An 18,808-nucleotide genomic window follows, 5' to 3' on the forward strand; every position below is an offset into this window, starting at 1 on the left:
TCTAGTACCATCACTCTGCTCTGCTACTCTAGTACCATCACTCTCCTGTCTAGCACCATCACTCTGCTCTCCTGTCTAGCACCATCACTCTCCTGTCTAGTACCATCACTCTGCTCTCCCTGTTGTGTTCCTTTCATAGGTCAGATATTATGAAGTTAGTTGGAGCGGTTCCTTAACCCTTGTGTTATCTTCGGGCCATTCTGACCCATCAGTCATTGTGACCCACTGTCATATTGCAACAACTTTACCGCATACAAAAACAAAGTGAAGCATTTTCTTTTAACCATTGGGCTGTCTCAGAAAGAAAGTTATTTGTATTTGTTTTTGTATTGAGTAAACACAACGATGGTTCGTTATGAACCTTTGGGTCATGTTACCCGAAGGCAGCACAAGGGTTAAATACTTTGACCAAAAAGTTTCAAGGACAAACTCTGTAGTGAAATAGTTTTATTAATGACACAGCAAGTAATAAAATAACAATCGTCAATACACACTTAACATAGCAACCAAAGAAACAGAAATCGAACAAAACATTCAATTAGCCTGCCTTTTCATTACAGAACGTCCCTCTAAAACCAACCCCAGTGGCTGTTCAGCAACTATGATCAACAGCCCCCTCTACTGGCAACCCCTGTTTACATCATCCGGTGGTCTTCATCTGTGCCGTGTAGATAACACACCCTCCTCTTCCTCCACAGTCTTCAGCTTGTCACGAAGACTACAGGAGAACAAGGAGGAGGACTGTTAACAGCTCACAAACATTGTTTCAGAAGGAGCAGATGAAGACAAAAAACAACTGTTCCATTGTGGTAAATTGTAACATTTCATCATATTTTATCTAACCACACACACACGCATAAAATGTTCTCCTAAAGACCTGTGTGTTTGATTGCCCTGCAGCCCTCAGACTGGCGTCTACCCTGCAGGGCCTACCAGACAGCCAGATCATGTCCTGATATCCAGTCTGGCTTCAGGAGCATGTAGAAATCTCAGGTGTGGGACGTACCTGCTGAGGCAGGACTGACCTGCTGAGGCAGAACTGACCTGGTGAGGCAGGACTGACCTGCTGAGGCAGGACTGACCTGCTGAGGCAGAACTGACCTGGTGAGGCAGAACTGACCTGGTGAGGCAGGACTGACCTGGTGAGGCAGGACTGACCTGGTGAGGCAGGACTGACCTGCTGAGGCAGGACTGACCTGCTGAGGCAGGACTGACCTGCTGAGGCAGGACTGAGCTGGTGAGGCAGGACTGAGCTGCTGAGGCAGGACTGAGCTGCTGAGGCAGGACTGACCTGCTGAGGCAGGACTGACCTGCTGAGGCAGGACTGACCTGCTGAGGCAGGACTGACTTGCTGAGGCAGGACTGAGCTGCTGAGGCAGGACTGACCTGCTGAGGCAGGACTGACTTGCTGAGGCAGGACTGAGCTGCTGAGGCAGGACTGATCTGCTGAGGCAGGACTGACCTGCTGAGGCAGGACTGACCTGCTGAGGCAGGACTGAGCTGGTGAGGCAGGACTGAGCTGCTGAGGCAGGACTGAGCTGCTGAGGCAGGACTGACCTGCTGAGGCAGGACTGAGCTGCTGAGGCAGGACTGAGCTGCTGAGGCAGGACTGACCTGCTGAGGCAGGACTGATCTGCTGAGGCAGGACTGAGCTGGTGAGGCAGGACGTACCTGCTGAGGCAGGACGTACCTGCTGAGGCAGGATTGACCTGGTGAGGCAGGACGTACCTGCTGAGGCAGGACTGACCTGCTGAGGCAGGACTGACTTGCTGAGGCAGGACTGACCTGCTGAGGCAGGACTGACCTGCTGAGGCAGGACTGACCTGCTGAGGCAGGATTGATCTGCTGAGGCAGGATTGATCTGCTGAGGCAGGACTGATCTGCTGAGGCAGGACTGACCTGCTGAGGCAGGACTGAGCTGGTGAGGCAGGACTGAGCTGCTGAGGCAGGACTGACCTGCTGAGGTAGGACTGACCTGCTGAGGCAGGACTGAGCTGCTGAGGCAGGACTGACCTGCTGAGGCAGGACTGATCTGCTGAGGCAGGACTGAGCTGGTGAGGCAGGACTGACCTGCTGAGGCAGGACTGAGCTGCTGAGGCAGGACTGACCTGCTGAGGTAGGAGTGGACATCAGAGAAGCCGTGGTACTGGGCCATGGGGAGCAGGATGCCGGTGGGACAGCGTCCATCTCTAAGACGACAGAAGCTGCAGTTACAGATCCCGCGACACGGAGGACAGGTCCACATCTGCACAGATACCACACCTTCATTAGCCCACACAGATACCACACCTTCATTAGCCCACACAGATACCACACCTTCATTAGCCCACACAGATACCACACCTTCATTAGCCCACACAGATACTACACCTTCATTAGCCCACACAGATACCACACCTTCATTAGCCTACAGAGATACCACACCTTCATTAGCCCACACAGATACCACACCTTCATTAGCCCACACAGATACCACACCTTCATTAGCCTACACAGATACTACACCTTACACTTACATTTAGTCATTTAGCAGACGCTCTTATCCAGAGCGACTTACAGTAAGTACAGGGACATTCCCCCCAAGGCAAGTAGGGTGAGGTGCCTTGCCCAAGGACACAACGTCATTTTGCACGGCAGGGAATCGAACCGGCAACCTTCTGATTAATAGCCCGATTCCCTAACTGCTCAGCCATCTGAATCCCTTCATTAGCCTACACAGATACCACACCTTTATTAGCCTACACAGCATATCCTCTCTGTCTTCACTGCCACAGTGTACATCGGCGTACCTGAGGACAAGCTGAGGTACCTGAGGACAAGCTGGGGTACCTGAGGACAAGCTGAGGTACCTGAGGACAAGCTGGGGTACCTGAGGACAAGCTGGGGTACCTGAGGACAAGCTGGGGTACCTGAGGACAAGCTGGGGTACCTGAGGACAAGCTGAGGTACCTGAGGACAAGCTGAGGTACCTGAGGACAAGCTGACGTTGCTGAGGACAAGCTGACGTTGCTGAGGACAAGCTGAGGTACCTGAGGACAAGCTGAGGTACCTGAGGACAAGCTGAGGTACCTGAGGTACCTGAGGACAAGCTGAGGTACTTGAGGACAAGCTGACCTACCTGAGGACAGGCTGTGAAACAGTTAAAGAACATTGTGGTTCCATTGTTGTTCCTTCATGTTACAGCGTTATCAAGCACATGTTGAAAGGCTGCTCCTTAACCTTGAAAGACACTTCCGAAGTGTGTGCGTGAGAGTGTGTGTGAGTCAGAATGTGGGAGTGAGAATGTGTGTGTGTGTGTGAGAGAAAGTGTGTGAGTGTATATGTTAATGTGAGAGTGTGTGTGAGAGAATGTGGGAGTGAGAAAGTGTGTGTGTGTGTCACTGTAACAGTGAAGGTTGTATTGGTGATCTGGGGTGTGACTGGAGAGCAGCTGTGGACAGAGAGCTCTGTCTGATAAGAACTGCAGCACAGCAACAGATCCTCAGATACACACAGAGAACTGAGGTGTCTCAAAGTGTGTGTAGGTGTGTGTGAGAAGCCAATTGAAACAGAAAATGTGTTCAACATGTTTAAAATAAATCCAGGAAAAAAAAGAATATATAATTTCACGTTACGAGAGAGAAAGAGTATATACACACACGTATTATGATATGTAAGAGACAGCGACGCCCCCCTGGCGGGGCAGCGACGCCCCCCTGGCGGGCCAGCGACGCCCCCCTGGCGGGGCAGCGACGCCCCCCTGGCGGGGCAGCGACGCCCCCCTGGCGGGGCAGCGACGCCCCCCTGGCGGGGCAGCGACGCCCCCCTGGCGGGGCAGCGACGCCCCCCTGGCGGGGCAGCGACGCCCCTCTGGCGGGGCAGCGACGCCCCCCTGGCGGGGCAGCGACGCCCCCCTGGCGGGGCAGCGACGCCCCCCTGGCGGGGCAGCGACGCCCCCCTGGCGGGGCAGCGACGTTCCCCAGGCGTAACCCTGGCAGGGTTCTCACCGGGTCCAGCAGAGCCGTTTTAACGTCCTCCCCGTAGCGGTTCCTCAGGCAGGGGCCGCAGAACTGGCCCTGCAGCCCCCGACACGTCTCCCCGCGGCAGCTCGTCTTGGTGTCCACCGTCTTCTGACGACACTGGTGACACGTGCTGCCCTGCGGGGGGGGGGGCATTAGCAGCAGAAGTAGTAGTATTAGTAGTACTAGTATGACTAGTAGTAGTCTTAGTAGTACTAATAGTAGTACTAGTAGTAGTCTTAGTAGTACTAGTAGTAGTACTTGTATTAGTAGCAAGTTCATTTAGCGGGTGCTTTTAACCAATGTGAGATACAGGGGGATTTGAACCTACGATCTTTATACCAGCAGGCAACGTCTCTGAGCTTTACCTATCCCCACTCTGAACCGCCCAGAAGCTCCTGAGGTACCCAGAGAGGGTGGAGGCGGAGGGTGGAGGTGTGCAGAGCACATACCGTGGAGCTGCTGTAAACCTTCTCCGTCAAACTGTCGGCCACCAGCTCCAGCTCCTCCTCCGTCACCTCCTCCACCGGCCGCCCCACGTGGGCCTTGCCCTGGTACGGCCGCGGGTTGCCACGGCGACGAGATGCTCCCCGGACCTGGGGCGCAGGAAGTGGGCGTGAAGTATTCCAGGAAACCCTCCACACACACACCTCAAGCAGCTTGTCCTCCACACACACACACACACCTCAAGCAGCTTGTCCTCCACACACACACACACACACACACCTCCAGCAGGTCACCCTACACACACACACACACACACACACACCTCCATCAGCTCGTCCTCCAAGCTGAGCTCCAGCTCTGGAGGGGCAGCAGAGTCGTCGCCCGACCCCATGGAGCGGGTCCTTCTCCTGGACATCCTCTCAGGGTTCCTCCTGGAGCCTCCTTCAACCTGGCCCGACCAGGGGGGCCGCTACACAGGACGGAGGGAGGGAGAGACAGAGAGACAGAGAGAGAGAGAAGGAGAGAGGGAGAGAGAGGGAGAGAGAGGGAGAGAGAAGGAGAGGGAGAGAGAGGGAGGGAGAAGGAGAGGGAGAGACAGAGAAGGAGAGGGAGAGAGAGGGAGGGAGAAGGAGAGGGAGAGACAGAGAGAAGGAGAGGGAGAGAAGGAGAGAAGGAGAGAGAGGGAGAGAGAAGGAGAGAGAGAGAGGGAGAGAAGGAGAGAGAGGGAAAGAGAACAGACAGACGGACGAATAGACAGATGGATTGATAGATGGATGGATGGGCATGACTCAGTGGCCCAGTCCTGCTCTGAACAGAAACAGACTCACAGAAGTCTTCTCTTTGAGCCGCTTGGCTCCCTGATTCTTCAGCAGCCGTTCCCCTCCAGGCATCTGCTGCAGGTCAGCCATCAGCCTGGCCAACTGACACACACACACACACACACACACACACATTAGACAACCCATCATCGATCCATATCCCTCTACTGAAGGGCAGCCATGTTTAGGTGTGGTAGATCAGGGGTCAAGGGTCACAGCTGGTTCTATTCACCATAGCTTTGTTGGCTTTGATGTTCTGAGCCCGCTTGTCAAGGAACGACTTGGGTTCCTCCACCTCCGAATCAGACCCAGAAGCTGCCTTCATCACCAACTTCACCTCCTCCATTTCCTCCTTAACGTTCCTCTCCTTCTTCACTTTCTTCTCCTCAACTTTCCTCTCCTCCTCCTCACTGGAGGGGTGAGCAGTTTGTTGGGAGCGCAGGCTGACCCTCAGTTGGAAGCGAGGAGGGGCAGGTGTCCTGGTCACACAGGCGCCGTCACCACTGTCGGACGTCTGATGCACGAGCTAAACACGTTATACAGACACACGAATAGTGCATTTAGAAAATGGATTAGAAGGGCAAAGTTCTAACGGTATTTCGGCGGTCAGGTAAAGGAAGAGTTTACTCAAATCAACTTAAGTTAAGGAATCTTATAAAATACATCGTTTGTGATGCCTTCGGGTGATAACCGTTGAACCGTTAATATAGTTGCAGAGTTAATATATTTGTGATCAGCTTGGTTATGGAATATAGTTGCATATCTGACAAACTCAGGCCGGTCCGATATGGACTATAAAACAAAGTCGCACCTTGATGTCCAAATGATCACTTGTCTCACTGTCGGAGAATCCATAAAACGTCTGATCGTTTTCTGACTCTTCAGCAAAGATGTCAGCCAAACGTTTGGCGCGACAGTCCATACTCAGAGCACCGATCTGCGGGGGATGATGACAACACAACAGAGACATATATAACTACGACCATGAACACGTTGAGATCTATGGTTATCTCACACCAAACTTTTTGAGAGCCCTGTGAACACGTTTAATTCGTCTCGTTACGCATCTGAACCGGTTTGATTCTAGGTACTAGTTACGCCAATGAACATGTTTCATAAATAACACTAATATTGGTCAAGTATGAGTGTCGTTACATTTTCCATCTTCAGTCAGTCAGTCACAGCAGTGCGTGCAACCTGGGATTCAAAAGCTGTTGTTTTTTAAGTCCCGCCTATTTAACCCTAAATGTCCAATTATCTGATAAGCAGGTCGAAGAAGACAAGCACGTGAAGAGCAAGTGAAAAAGTCATCAACAGGGGTCGGTAACCGTCAATCAACTACTTTCCCCCTCATTTTTCACTAGCGCATTGGGAGCCAGAATATATGACAAGATTGATGAGTGGTTATTGCCATCCATCGTTTTAAAATAATAATCAACAAACAAACAAACAAAAAATATTTTCTAGTTCTCCATCTAGGCTTTTTTCTGTTTATTTAGCTGTAGCCTCGAGCTTTTGAACTTCGTTTTTGGCATCTCCAAGTGAGTATTTAAAATATTTCTCTTTAATGTTGGATTTTTATTATGGAAGAACTTCAGTTTACACACAAAGCTAGTCCCACCGCCTATATGACTGCATAAGGTATATGTTTCGTTAAAATGTCTGCATTTATTGTTGCTGCTCATGCGTTGAATTAAATTAATGCAACTAACGAACGGTCCAAATAAATTCCCCAAATTCCTTCAGCATGGCGTTTCTAGCGTCCTTGGTGTCCTTGTGTTCTATCAGGTCCCGTTGATGAGGGTGTGTGGGCACGCGGGTGTGTGGGCACGCAGGTGCGGAGCGGTGGGAGGGAGTGTGTGTGCCCCCGCTCCGCATTGTCCCAGGCTGCACGCTCACAGCACACACACTTTCATAACCATGCAACTGACTTCTGGAGTACTGGGTGAGTGTCACTTTCTTTTTCTTTCAGACGGCTGCGGTGTTTTATCGATTGGCAAAGAGTGTTGATTTGGGTTTGAATTTAGAATAATCTGTGTGATGTTCAAGATAAGAAATAGGAATGTGAAGAGTGTAGGTCGTACCCTGGCGTCATACGACGTTCACATACGCAGAGAACTTGACATTCACTTGACTGCTTGTCAAATATGTTTATAAAACATTTTGATACATCAGAACATTTTTTGTTTTCTTGCTGCACTGTACTATATGATATTTTAGATATTATAACTATTACACTGTGTCTGGTAGCTGAGGTTTAGTCACTTGCAATGTGCCTGATCAACACACTACCGAAATACACTTCAAACCAGGACTTCTGATCCTTGTAATCTACTGAATGTAATGTTTGTTGTTTAAAACAAGTATTTAAAACAAGTGTTTCTCACTAGGGTAAAGGTATGGGTAACATTATGTTCACAATACATTATTCATCTAAGAGCATATGTGTATAGTGTTTATATAGACCAGTATAGTATCAGTTTGGCTACATTAGGCATGTACATATTGATGTGATCGTTTGTCATTGTGTTTCTGTGCGTGTATGTCCCTTTGTGTGTGTGGGTGTGTGTCTATCCCTGCATGTGTGTGTGTGTCTGCGTCGGTCTGTGTGTGTGTCCCCTTTTGTGTGTGTGCGTGCCTATGTGTGTGTGTCTGTTCCTGTGTGTGTGTCTGCGTGAGTGTGTAGGCTGCCTGTGTGTGTGTGTGTGCTGGCTGCTTGAGGTGCGGGGCCGGAGGTGTGTGTTTGAAGTGTCTAACCCTCGGAACCTGGCGTGGAAGGAGCGTGGCAACGTGAGCGGCTCCGAGCAGCTCTGCGCCAACACACACTGCTGCGTGGCGTACCTGAGCCTGCAGGGAGGACAACATGTCCAAGACTACCTCGGTGAGGAGGGGGAGGGTACAGACATGAGGTACAGACATGTAGAGGAGGTTAGGGTACAGACATGAGGTACAGACATAGAGGAGGTTAGGGTACAGACATGAGGTACAGACATAGAGGAGGTTAGGGTACAGACATGAGGTACAGACATAGAGGAGGTTAGGGTACAGACATGAGGTACAGACATGTAGAGGAGGTTAGGGTACAGACATGAGGTACAGACATGTAGAGGAGGTTAGGGTACAGACATGAGGTACAGACATGTAGAGGAGGTTAGGGTACAGACATGAGGTACAGACATGTAGAGGAGGTTAGGGTACAGACATGAGGTACAGACATATAGAGGAGGTTAGGGTACAGACATGAGGTACAGACATGTAGAGGAGGTTAGGGTACAGACATGAGGTACAGACATATAGAGGAGGGGGAGGGTACAGACATGAGGTACAGACATATAGAGGAGGTTAGGGTACAGACATGAGGTACAGACATGTAGAGGAGGTTAGGGTACAGACATGAGGTACAGACATGTAGAGGAGGTTAGGGTACAGACATGAGGTACAGACATGTAGAGGAGGTTAGGGTACAGACATGAGGTACAGACATGTAGAGGAGGTTAGGGTACAGACATGAGGTACAGACATGTAGAGGAGGTTAGGGTACAGACATGTTGAGAGGGGTTTCGATCACAGTAATCCGACCTCTGTTACAAAAGCTAACTGACCACATGGGACCCTGGTCACGGGTAATGCAGTATTTGGATGTGGCTTTGAATTCAAGTGTCTCCTAACGTCCTAATGTCAAATCAGAATTTCTTTATGTGCATGTGTGTGTGTGTGTCCATGGATGTGTGTGTGTGTCCATGGATGCGTGTGTGTGTGTGTCTCAGGCTGCAGTGTCATGGACCTGCCTTGTCCCCTCCCCACCTGCTCCATAACCAGACAGGACGAGTATCTGGTCAGGTGTGTGTGCAGCTCAGACCTCTGCAACGCCATCGACAACATCACCTGGAGCCCCGAGCAGGAGACAGCAAACCCCCTCCGCCCCGGCAGCCTAGTGGGTACGGAAGGTAGAAACCTGACCTTGTGCTTTGTCCTTATCCTGCATCCACTCCCTTTCTCCCTCCTGTTCTGAATTTCCCCCTCCCTCCCTCCCTCCCTCCCTCCCTCCCTCCCTCCCTCCCTCCCTCCCTCCCTCCCTCCCTCCCTCCCTCCCTCCCTCCCTCCCTCCCTCCCTCCCTCCCATCCCATCCTAGCTATACCCATCCCCATGTTCTACCACTGAGCTATACCCATCCCCATGTTCTACCACTGAGCTATACCCATCCCCATGTTCTACCACTGAGCTGTGTGTGCGCAGGTGGTGGACTGGTGGCTGTCAGTATTCTGCTCGGATGCTTGGTTTTCGTAGTCACGCTTTTCACAGCAGTCAAGTGTAGACACTTCAAAGGTAAATTATACTGTACTTGAGATGTTATTGTTGCACTGTTATTGTTGCACATTGTTGCAGTTGAGACGCTGCCATTTGCTGTTCAACATGCCTAGTAGCTAAGAGGCAGCTGTGTGTCCCCTCAACCCTGTCTTCCTGTCCCCAACCCTGTCTTCCTGTCCCCAACCCTGTCTTCCTGTCCCCAACCCTGTCTTCCTTTCCCCAACCCTGTCTTCCTGTCCCCAACCCTGTCTTCCTTTCCCCAACCCTGTCTTCCTTTCCCCAACCCTGACTTCGTGTCCCCAACCCTGTCTTCCTGTCCCCAACCCTGTCTTCCTTTCCCCAACCCTGTCTTCCTGTCCCCAACCCTGTCTTCCTGTCCCCAACCCTGACTTCCTGTCCCCAACCCTGTCTTCCTGTCCCCAACCCTGTCTCCCTGTCCCCAACCCTGTCTTCCTGTCCCCAACCCTGTCTTCCTGTCCCCAACCCTGTCTTCCTGTCCTCAACGCTCCTCAACCCTCTCTTCTTAGTTCTGTTCTGAGATAACATTTGACCTTCCTTTTAATACGACCAGTTGTATTCTTCTTAATTTTTTTCCTCCTCCGCCCTCCGTCAGTCTATCTCCCCTGATATGGACTGGCCTTGGCTTTCATCTCAAACATCTCACTCCCTTTTGTCCAGCCTCTCCTCACTCTCCACTCCCCCTCCTACTCAAGATGTGAGAACTTTCAAAGAACAACATTCAGAGGACTCTGTAAGGCCCCCTGCTCTGACTCTCACGTCTAGTCTGCACGTCAGCTGTAATAAACTGATGTCTCTGTATTCAACTCCCAGATACCCTGCTTTCCTCTCAGCATGGTCACAAGCCAACCAGCCCTAGTCTGGACCTCACCAATATGGTGGAAAGACCTGATTTAGACCTCACCAACATGGAGTTACATGAGGTAAGTTCTGGTCTGGACCTCACCAACATGTATTAATTGATAAAGTTATTTTTCAGATGGTCTGTCATGTATCATGTTGCAGGTGATAGGGAAGGGGCACTTTGCGACCGTGTGGCGTGGTTTCCAGAAGGGGGCGATGGTGGCAGTGAAGGTGTACCTTGCGGGAAACGAACACAGCTTTACCACAGAGCGGGAGGTATACAAGCTGCCCCTCCTGGTGCATGCTGGGATAGCGGACTTCCTGGGCGCCGGGAGACTGGAGGGCGGAGAGATGGTGCTGGTGCTGGAGCTGGCGGCGTATGTGAGTCACATGACCTTGATGTTCTCTGAGTCACATGACCTTTATGTTCTTTGAGTCACATGACCTTGATGTTCTCTGAGTCATACCAGGCTTGTATACATAGATGTCACATTGGCCTTTGGATTAAACTCTGCCGCCATGTTGGAGATGTCAAGACTGGCCTGTAAACAAACACAAGTGAACAGGGGCAATGAGATGCGTTTTTTCTGGATAAAAAGCAGAATGTTTTTGCAACCGATTTTTTTATGAGTTACATTTACATTTACATTTAGTCATTTAGCAGACGCTCTTATCCAGAGCGACTTACAGTAAGTACAGGGACATTCTCCCCGAGGCAAGTAGGGTGAAGTGCCTTGCCCAAGGACACAACGTCATTGGCAGAGCCGGGGATCGAACCAGCAACCTTCTGATTACTAGCCTGATTCTTTAACCGCTGATTCTTTAACCGAGTTGTTACTTATATTCGAGAGTTTTATAATTGAGTACACATTTTTTCAATTTTCTTCAGTTTCTAAGAATGTCGATAGTTAGGCTGTACTTGCTGTTCCAGAGTTCACTCCACCTCTTCCTGACCAAAAGCTCCTGTGATTGGCCGTCTTCCCTCCGCCTCGCTCGGTCTCTGGCAGACGGGCTGGCCTTCCTGCACTCTGAATTCTCTAGACATGGTACGGTCCTATCCCCCTCTGATCTCCATAGACATGGTACGGTCCTATCCCCCTCTGATCTCCATAGACATGGTACGGTCCTATCCCTATCCGATGACCCTTTGTCGATACACTGTAACATGTGCGCTTGAATTTGTGTGTGTGCTTTTATGTGTGCGCTTATATATGTTTGTGTGTGTGTCTGTGTGTGTGCAACTGACTGTGTGTGTGTGTTTTCCAGGCCTGTATAAACCCACTGTGGCCCACAGAGACTTGAGTAGCAGCAACGTTCTGGTGAGATCAGACGGTACCTGCGCCCTCTCCGACTTCAGCTGCTCCTCCATCCTGTATAACTCCCAGCGGGGCCCAGGAACCAGGGAGGGGGGCCCAGGAACCAGGCAGGGGGGCCTATGGACAGGGCAGGGCAACAGTGGAACCATAACCCAGGTGAGACTCACCTTTCAAAGCGATTTTTTTCACAAATATTTTTTGTCTCCCCTTTCCTCCTATATCCTTTCACTTCACGTGTGGAAAAAAAAGATTTGAAAGGAAAGATGAGGATACTCTGCTTTACGCGTCTCTGTATATATATAGATATATATATTTTTTTTTTTTATAATATTTGTGAAAAAATATTTGTTATAATATTTTTTCACAAATATTTTTTCTAAAAGATTTTTTCTAAAAGATTGTTTCTAAAAGATTTTTTCTAAAAGATTTTTCAAAAACTTTTCACAATTTCTTTTTCAAAAACTTTTTTCAAATTTTTTTTTTCTAAGGTGTTAAGCAGAGCACACACACATAACAGACACATAGTAGCACCATATTATCTCTGTTCTCTCCCCTTTCCTCCTATTTCCTTTCACTTCACTTGACCTGTGGATTTTTCGAAAAAGGTTTTTGAAAAAATCTTTTAGAATTTTTTTTTCTAAAAGATTTTTTCTAAAAGATTTTTTCTAAAACTTTTTTTCTAAAAGATTTTTTCTAAAACTTTTTTCTAAAAGATTTTTTCTAAAACTTTTTTCTAAAATATTTTTTCTAAAACTTTTTTCAAAAATATTTTTTCTAAAGCTTTTTTCAAAAATATTTTTTCTAAAACTTTTTTCAAAAATATTTTTTCTAAAACTTTTTTTGAAAAATCCACAGGTCAAGTGAAGTAAAAGGAGAAGGGAGAACAGAGAAGCGTAAAGCAGAGTATCCTCATCTTTCCTTTCAAATATTTTTTTTCCACACGTGAAGTGAAAGGAAATAGGAGGAAAGGGGAGAGAACAGAGATAATATGGTGCTACTATGTGTCTGTTATGTGTGTGTGCTCTGTTAAACACCAGAGGTATCTGTACTGTGATTAACAGAGGTATCTGTGCTGTGATTAACAGAGGTATCTGTGCTGTGATTAACAGAGGTATCTGTGCTGTGCTCTGGTGTCTCCCTGGACAGGGCAGCCTGGTGGGCACTCTGATCTACATGTCTCCAGAGGTGCTGGAGGGCAGCGTGAACCTTCGGAGCAGCAAGTGGATGATTCAGGGAGACGTGTATGCTTTGGGCCTGCTGCTCTGGGAGATCTGGACTCGCTGCTCTACTCTCTACACTGGTAGGCTGCTCTCTCTCTGCTCTACCATCTACACTGGTAGCTGGTCTCTCTCTCTCTGCTCTACCCTCTACACTGGTAGGCTGCTCTCTCTCTGCTCTACCCTCTACACTGGTAGGCTGCTCTCTCTGCTCTACCCTCTACACTGGTAGCTGGTCTCTCTCTCTGCTCTACCCTCTTCACTGGTAGCTGCTTTCTCGCTCTGCTCTAACCTCTACACTGGTAGGCTCCTCTCTCTTGCTGGCTTGTATATTTGGGGTGTGAGATTCCAGTCAGCCTTTGTCATCTAGTGTTTGACTGTGGGCTGCTTTTTTTATTCCCCTAGGCAGCGCTGTGCCGGAGCATGCCCTGCCCTATGAGACCGAGCTGGGGGTCTGTCCCTCGCTGGAGCTCCTCTGTCTGCATGTGGCCGAGAGGAGACAGAGACCTGCGATACCCAAACACTGGGAGCAGGCCTTCCAGGTACCGTGGCTTCACTGCATGGTGCTATACTCAGCTTCACTGCGTGGTGCTATACTCAGCTTCACTGCATGGTGCTATACTCAGCTTCACTGCGTGGTGCTATACTCAGCTTCACTGCGTGGTGCTATACTCAGCTTCACTGCGTGGTGCTATACTCAGCTTCACTGCGTGGTGCTATACTCAGCTTCACTGCGTGGTGCTATACTCAGCTTCACTGCGTGGGGCTATACTCAGCTTCACTGCGTGGCGCTATACTCAGCTTCACTGCATGGTGCTATACTCAGCTTCACTGCGTGGTGCTATACTCAGCTTCACTGCGTGGGGCTATACTCAGCTTCACTGTGTGGCGCTATACTCAGCTTCACTGCGTGTATAACCCAAAAAATCTATTTTAATCTGATTAATCTTTCTTTCTTTTTTGATCTGTTTCAGGTGTTTTCACTTGAGGATATTGTGACAGACTGCTGGGATCACGACGCAGATGCAAGATTAACGTCCCAGTGTGCTCTGGACAGGCTTCTCACCCTCCAAGCCTGACACGGCTCCCCACGTCTACTCAAGGAGTTCCTCTTCTACAGAGGCGCCGCTAAGGACTCTGGGCCCCCTGGAGACTCTGGGCACCCTGGGGTTTCTGGGCACCCTGGGGAATCTGGGCCCCCTGGGGTTTCTGGGCCCCCTGGCTCATTGTACTCTGGGCCCCAAAATCAAAACCATGCAGTAAAGTAAGGGGTTCTGCTGGGCTCCCTGTCTGACCAGGGCCCCCCCCCTCCCCCCACCCTGTCTGACCAGGGCCCCTAGAATCATCCTCATCCCCCCTCCCCCCCACCCTTATGGCTCCCCTGCTCTTCTAGACCGTTTATAAGTAGCCAGGACATGTTTCTGCTGCTTCTGCATCCATTACTGAAGAGTTTTTTGTTATTAAGCTCAAGGTTGGTCTGGTTGTCCCTTGAATTGTTCACTTTGACACTGATCCATTTATGCATGCTAATTAGTTGTTGTTTTTTTGTTGTAAATTTTATTTTTTGTTGGTTCATCTAGATATTTTGTACTTCTGCTATGAAGCAAATTTTTGTGACTTTTCTTTTATTAAGATATTTTTACTTTCCATATTTTTCATTTTGATCCAACCTCATGCATAATGAAGACTATATCTAGGAAAACTGGTACATTAACCAAGTAGTACATTTGATGAGTAAACTTGTTGTTTATTTAACATGACATTACACAAAAAATCACATCAAGTAAATCAGAAATGTATAGGACAGTGCAGTATCTGCAATAAATGTATATTTGAGTTGTGACTCCTACTATATACAGACATGGGAAGTAACAAAAAACAAATACTTTGTTACTGTACTTGTTACAAATTTTTCAGTGTATTTTTCTGAAAACTTTTTACTTTAACTTTTTAAACAAATATCTGTACTTTCTAACTCTAACATTTTCAAGCCAGGTTCGTTTATTTTAGTTTTAATCTGTATTTAGTCGCACAACAATGGTAAGATAGTCTCCGAAGCTACCATGGAGCTTGGAAGACAGCAACAAGAAGATAATTTTTCCCAAGAAGTTCTTCAAGAAAAGTTTGCATCATTGGTGAGTACTTGATGAGGAATCTATTATACTCTACTTTACTCTATTGTGCTCTGCTCTGCTTTACTCTACTCTGTTTTTGGCTTCTCTGTTCTCTCATCTCCTTTCACTGAGAAACGTTTTCAAAAGGTTGATTTTTTTAAATATTTTTTGGTTTCGAATTTTTTTTTTCCAAAGGTTAAAAAAAAATGTTGGGAAAAGAAAATCTAAAAAAAGGTTGAAAAAAATAATCTTTCACTGTGTGTGTGAAAAAAAGGTACGTTATTGATGAGACAGAGGGAGTTACCGATGTCAACATGACTGAGAATAGAGATATTCCTGATCACCCATGGCCATATGAAGGAGATGTTTGAAAATCACGGCGTCAAAAAATATTCCTGGTGAATTCGCTGCGTGTTTATAGTGTATTTTTGTATTAATGAATTAAAATGATATGAGGTCCAGTTACCAGCGTGACACTAACACAGGTAAGATCTCTTCTAGTTTTATGTCACTTTGAGTATCTCGCACTGCAGCACGCGCTGAGACCAACTCGGCTCTCGTTGCGCATAGATGAGTGCAGATAACCTGAATCTTCTGTTGAGTGGAAGAAATGTGGACTTTTATGGAGAGGCGGGGCTTGTTTACATTACGCAGTTAGCATCCGGAAGAGAAACAGTCCTGATCAGAATTCATACAAACTTCCCTAGAAGGACGCGAAGTCAAAGTCCAGACTTCATACCGCAGGTATGGTCGAGCGATAAATTGACGAATATAGTTTGCTCTAAAAAATACTTAGTGTTACTGTCCCCGGATTGTCTATGTATTTGGTTGAGGCTATGTAAGCTTAGATAGTTATGGAAATAACGATTATTGCGTTGTGGGTGGGGTGGACAACGCAGGTGTATATAACCCACTAAATGTTTCGAGCTTTCTTTCCATTTCTAGTCAAGATTTGTTTGTAAACATTGATTAGATGGGATAACTAGTAAATTGACAAATCCTAGTAACAACTAGCCTAACTATGTATGACCGTTTTCTTCTCTACAGGATATCATCGGACAGTGTGTCAGTTTCAGATATACATTATGTGGCCAAATCAAGGTACTGCATGCCACTAAGGATAATATAACATTAGTGTAATTAATATGACAATTTATTAATATAAGTGTAATTACGTGTATTTGAAGATTTACAGTCAGGCAAACTGTGTTATTTCATCAAGGACCTCCAAACCCGGCCTACCCAGCCTTCCCCCCTGGCCAAGGCCCATATGCTCCAGGCTCGAACCCAGCCTTCCCCCCTGGTCAAGGCCCATATGCTCCAGGCTCCAACCCAGCCTACCCCCCAGGCATGACCCCAGGCATGAACCCAGGCATGAACCCCCACATGCCCCCACCCATGGCTCCAGGGACCATGCCCTACGGAGCCCCCGGAGGCCAGCCGTACCCCACCGGCCCTGGGTGCTACCCTGGAGTTCCCCCTGGGGGGATCCACCCTGGACCCTACCCCGGGGGTGTCCACCCTGGCTCACACCATCACCACGGACCGGGGGCGGGGCTTCCCGTGGCTGGGATGGGCATGGGAGTCGCCGGTCACAAAGGTCACAAAAAGATGAAGAAGATGAAGAAAGCTAAGAAAGCTCACAAGAAGCACAGCCACCATGGCAAGGTGAGTGGGAGGGTCCAGGAGCCCAGTCACAGGGAGGAGCGGCGGACTTTGAGAACAGTGGATGATAACATTCCTTCTATTATCATTCTACTCAAACTGGGTTAACACCCCTAGGTCACATGACTGATGAGTTTGCACTCAGTATGTGTCGTGTATTAATTATCCCTCGTCTTAACACAGCTCTAGATTCTAGAGGTCTAAATGTGTTCTGGAGTGGAATTAACTCTAGGTTCTAGAACAATAACTCTGGGTTCTAGAACAGTAACTCTGGGTTCTGGAACAGTAAGACTAGGTTCTAGAACAATAACTCTGAGTTCTCTCCCCTGTAGTCTTCCAGCAGCAGCAGCAGCAGCAGCTCAGACTGACATCTGAAGCGTTCAGAAACCTGCCATGTTATGAAGATAAACCAAATACAACCACCCATGGTTTAACAACAGACATAATAGTGTATAATAACGATATATTTTTTATCTTGATTCAAAGTATTTGTGCGTCCTGTAAATAATTTTTAACGGGCCATGTACAAAACTGTATTAATCATGAGCATTCTATGTAATAAACCTGTAATTGATTAAAAGCAATATTTAAATGAAATTAATACTTTTATTTTGTGTTTGTGCATTTCATTTGTACATCTCAAAATGAAGGTTCCTAAAGTGTGTCTTCAAGCATGTGGTGAATTTGTGAATTTGAAGTTTGACAGTATGGTGCCCTCTGCTGGCGGTCGAATGCATCCCGCAAAGATCCCAGCATGACTGGCTGTGTTCTCTCTGCAGGGGTGAGGCAGGGGTGAGGCAGGATGTTAGGGTGTTTGTACACTCACACAACATCCTGACATCCCAACATTCTAATGTAGGAAGTTGTGTTGACAATGTTGGCAGGAAAAGTCCAGTGCCAAGACAAGTGCCCTCTGACCAATTCGATAGCTTTGTAAGCACATTAATAACTGGTACAGCTCACTTTTCAGCCACTGAAAATGCCATGAGGTCAAAAACTAGGCAACATTTTATCTATAACCAGCTAGCTAGCTAGCTAGCCATACCGACATTCTGATCGCAATCAAAAAAAATTTGAAAGCATAACTGGAGTTAAAGAACTGGGATTCAATTTCAGAAGTCGAATCATAAAGTCTGTTTCCTATCATATTTTGAAGGAATGGATCCATGAATTTTGAGTAAGTATATTATTCTGTAACCTATTTTAAGATGTTCTTGTTTTAATGAGGTGAAGAGGAAGACGTGTTGAAAGGAGGAGAGGGGTGGAGAGGAAGGGTGGAGAGGTAAAGAGAAGGATGGGGGGGAGAAAGTCACAGGACACATGGAGGGTGGAGACATGGAGGAGGGGTAGAGAGACAGGTGATCTAGCCAGGTGACCAGCACAGGTGACCAGCACAGGTGACCAGCGTAGGTGACCAGCATTGCTTTGTCAGATTCCATTGTGGAGCAGAGAAAAAGTGCTTCTAGAAAACATAGCAGAACGTTAGGGATCAGAGAAGCTCAGTTTTAACGGTGGTTAGAGGCAGGGGAACGTTCTGTATTTACCAGGCACAGAGCAACAACAACAACACCAACTTCAAAATAACGACATCTCAGATACCAAGCACGGTATAACAATAATAGTATCACTGACATGGAACATCTCCACATGCAGAGAGAAGCCAAATGCTAATTTCTAGCTTTCTGGGAAAGGGATAACGAGAACAAGAGAATAGGGGAGCTATGGAGGAGGGAACAGGAGGGAAAGGAAGACAAGAGGGGAGTTAGGGAGGAGAAAGTGAGGGAAGGGAGGGAGGCTGTTACAGGGATGACTACACCCTTACATAACCTTCCACTGAGATTGGTTTATAATGGGAGGGGGGCTCGTCGCCTAGTTAGTACCAGTCCCCCCAGCCTAGCACCAGCTAGTCCACTCCCCCAGGGGTCAGATGGCTGAGCGGTTAGGGAGTCGGGCTATTAATCAGAAGGTTGTTGGTTCAATCCCCGGCCGTGCCGAATGACGTTGTGTCCTTGGGCAAGGCACTTCACCCTACTTGCCTCGGGGAGAATGTCCCTGTACTTACT

General features: G+C 48.0%; 3 protein-coding genes across 4 annotated transcripts; 2 read left to right on the forward strand and 1 right to left on the reverse strand.

Annotated features, from left to right (window-relative positions):
• Positions 1-654: 654 nt before the first annotated feature.
• LOC136943045 (cell division cycle-associated protein 7-like) lies at positions 655-7,141 on the reverse strand. Its single transcript, XM_067236228.1, has 9 exons — positions 6,980-7,141; positions 6,075-6,200; positions 5,496-5,789; positions 5,273-5,365; positions 4,768-4,914; positions 4,451-4,594; positions 3,987-4,136; positions 2,109-2,245; positions 655-718 (listed from the first exon to the last, which is right to left on the reverse strand). Exons 1-9 carry the CDS (start codon positions 7,139-7,141, stop codon positions 655-657), a joined length of 1,317 nt encoding a protein of 438 aa, XP_067092329.1.
• Positions 7,142-7,183: 42 nt separating this feature from the next.
• On the forward strand, positions 7,184-14,045 carry LOC136949280 (bone morphogenetic protein receptor type-2-like). The gene is made up of 11 exons (XM_067243529.1): positions 7,184-7,208; positions 7,950-8,144; positions 9,031-9,210; positions 9,501-9,590; positions 10,404-10,513; positions 10,596-10,814; positions 11,365-11,479; positions 11,700-11,905; positions 12,896-13,049; positions 13,372-13,508; positions 13,941-14,045. Exons 1-11 carry the CDS (start codon positions 7,184-7,186, stop codon positions 14,043-14,045), a joined length of 1,536 nt encoding a protein of 511 aa, XP_067099630.1.
• Positions 14,046-15,741: 1,696 nt separating this feature from the next.
• Positions 15,742-17,342, forward strand: LOC136948937 (proline-rich protein 13-like). 2 transcript variants are annotated; one of them, XM_067243104.1, is made up of 5 exons: positions 15,742-15,824; positions 16,128-16,181; positions 16,303-16,383; positions 16,441-16,748; positions 17,078-17,342. In XM_067243104.1, exons 2-5 carry the CDS (start codon positions 16,166-16,168, stop codon positions 17,111-17,113), a joined length of 441 nt encoding a protein of 146 aa, XP_067099205.1. In that variant the 5' UTR covers positions 15,742-15,824; positions 16,128-16,165; the 3' UTR covers positions 17,114-17,342. The 2 variants fall into 2 exon arrangements, with proteins under 2 accessions (XP_067099205.1, XP_067099198.1); XM_067243097.1 differs by having other exon boundaries at positions 16,303-16,748.
• Positions 17,343-18,808: the final 1,466 nt, after the last annotated feature.

The sequence above is a fragment of the Osmerus mordax genome, chromosome 1, assembly GCF_038355195.1.
Source record: "Osmerus mordax isolate fOsmMor3 chromosome 1, fOsmMor3.pri, whole genome shotgun sequence".
In the NCBI taxonomy this organism is placed as follows: domain Eukaryota; kingdom Metazoa; phylum Chordata; class Actinopteri; order Osmeriformes; family Osmeridae; genus Osmerus; species Osmerus mordax.

What these genes read in the sequence shown, in the direction of transcription:
- LOC136943045 (XM_067236228.1), bottom strand. Translation starts at nt 7,141, where the DNA reads ATGCGGAGCGGGGGCACACACACTCCCTCCCACCGCTCCGCACCTGCG. An exon ending in TGGAGGACGAGCTGATGGAG is followed by an intron (nt 4,595 to 4,767) that starts GTGTGTGTGTGT and finishes CCTGCGCCCCAG; the next exon opens with GTCCGGGGAGCATCTCGTCG. An exon ending in GTCCACTCCTACCTCAGCAG is followed by an intron (nt 719 to 2,108) that starts GTCAGTCCTGCC and finishes GTTCTCCTGTAG; the next exon opens with TCTTCGTGACAAGCTGAAGA.
- LOC136949280 (XM_067243529.1), top strand. Translation starts at nt 7,184, where the DNA reads ATGCAACTGACTTCTGGAGTACTGG. An exon ending in TGCTGGAGCTGGCGGCGTAT is followed by an intron (nt 10,815 to 11,364) that starts GTGAGTCACATG and finishes TTGCTGTTCCAG; the next exon opens with AGTTCACTCCACCTCTTCCT. An exon ending in CTCTGAATTCTCTAGACATG is followed by an intron (nt 11,480 to 11,699) that starts GTACGGTCCTAT and finishes TGTGTTTTCCAG; the next exon opens with GCCTGTATAAACCCACTGTG.
- LOC136948937 (XM_067243097.1), top strand. An exon ending in AGCACAGCCACCATGGCAAG is followed by an intron (nt 16,749 to 17,077) that starts GTGAGTGGGAGG and finishes TCTCCCCTGTAG; the next exon opens with TCTTCCAGCAGCAGCAGCAG.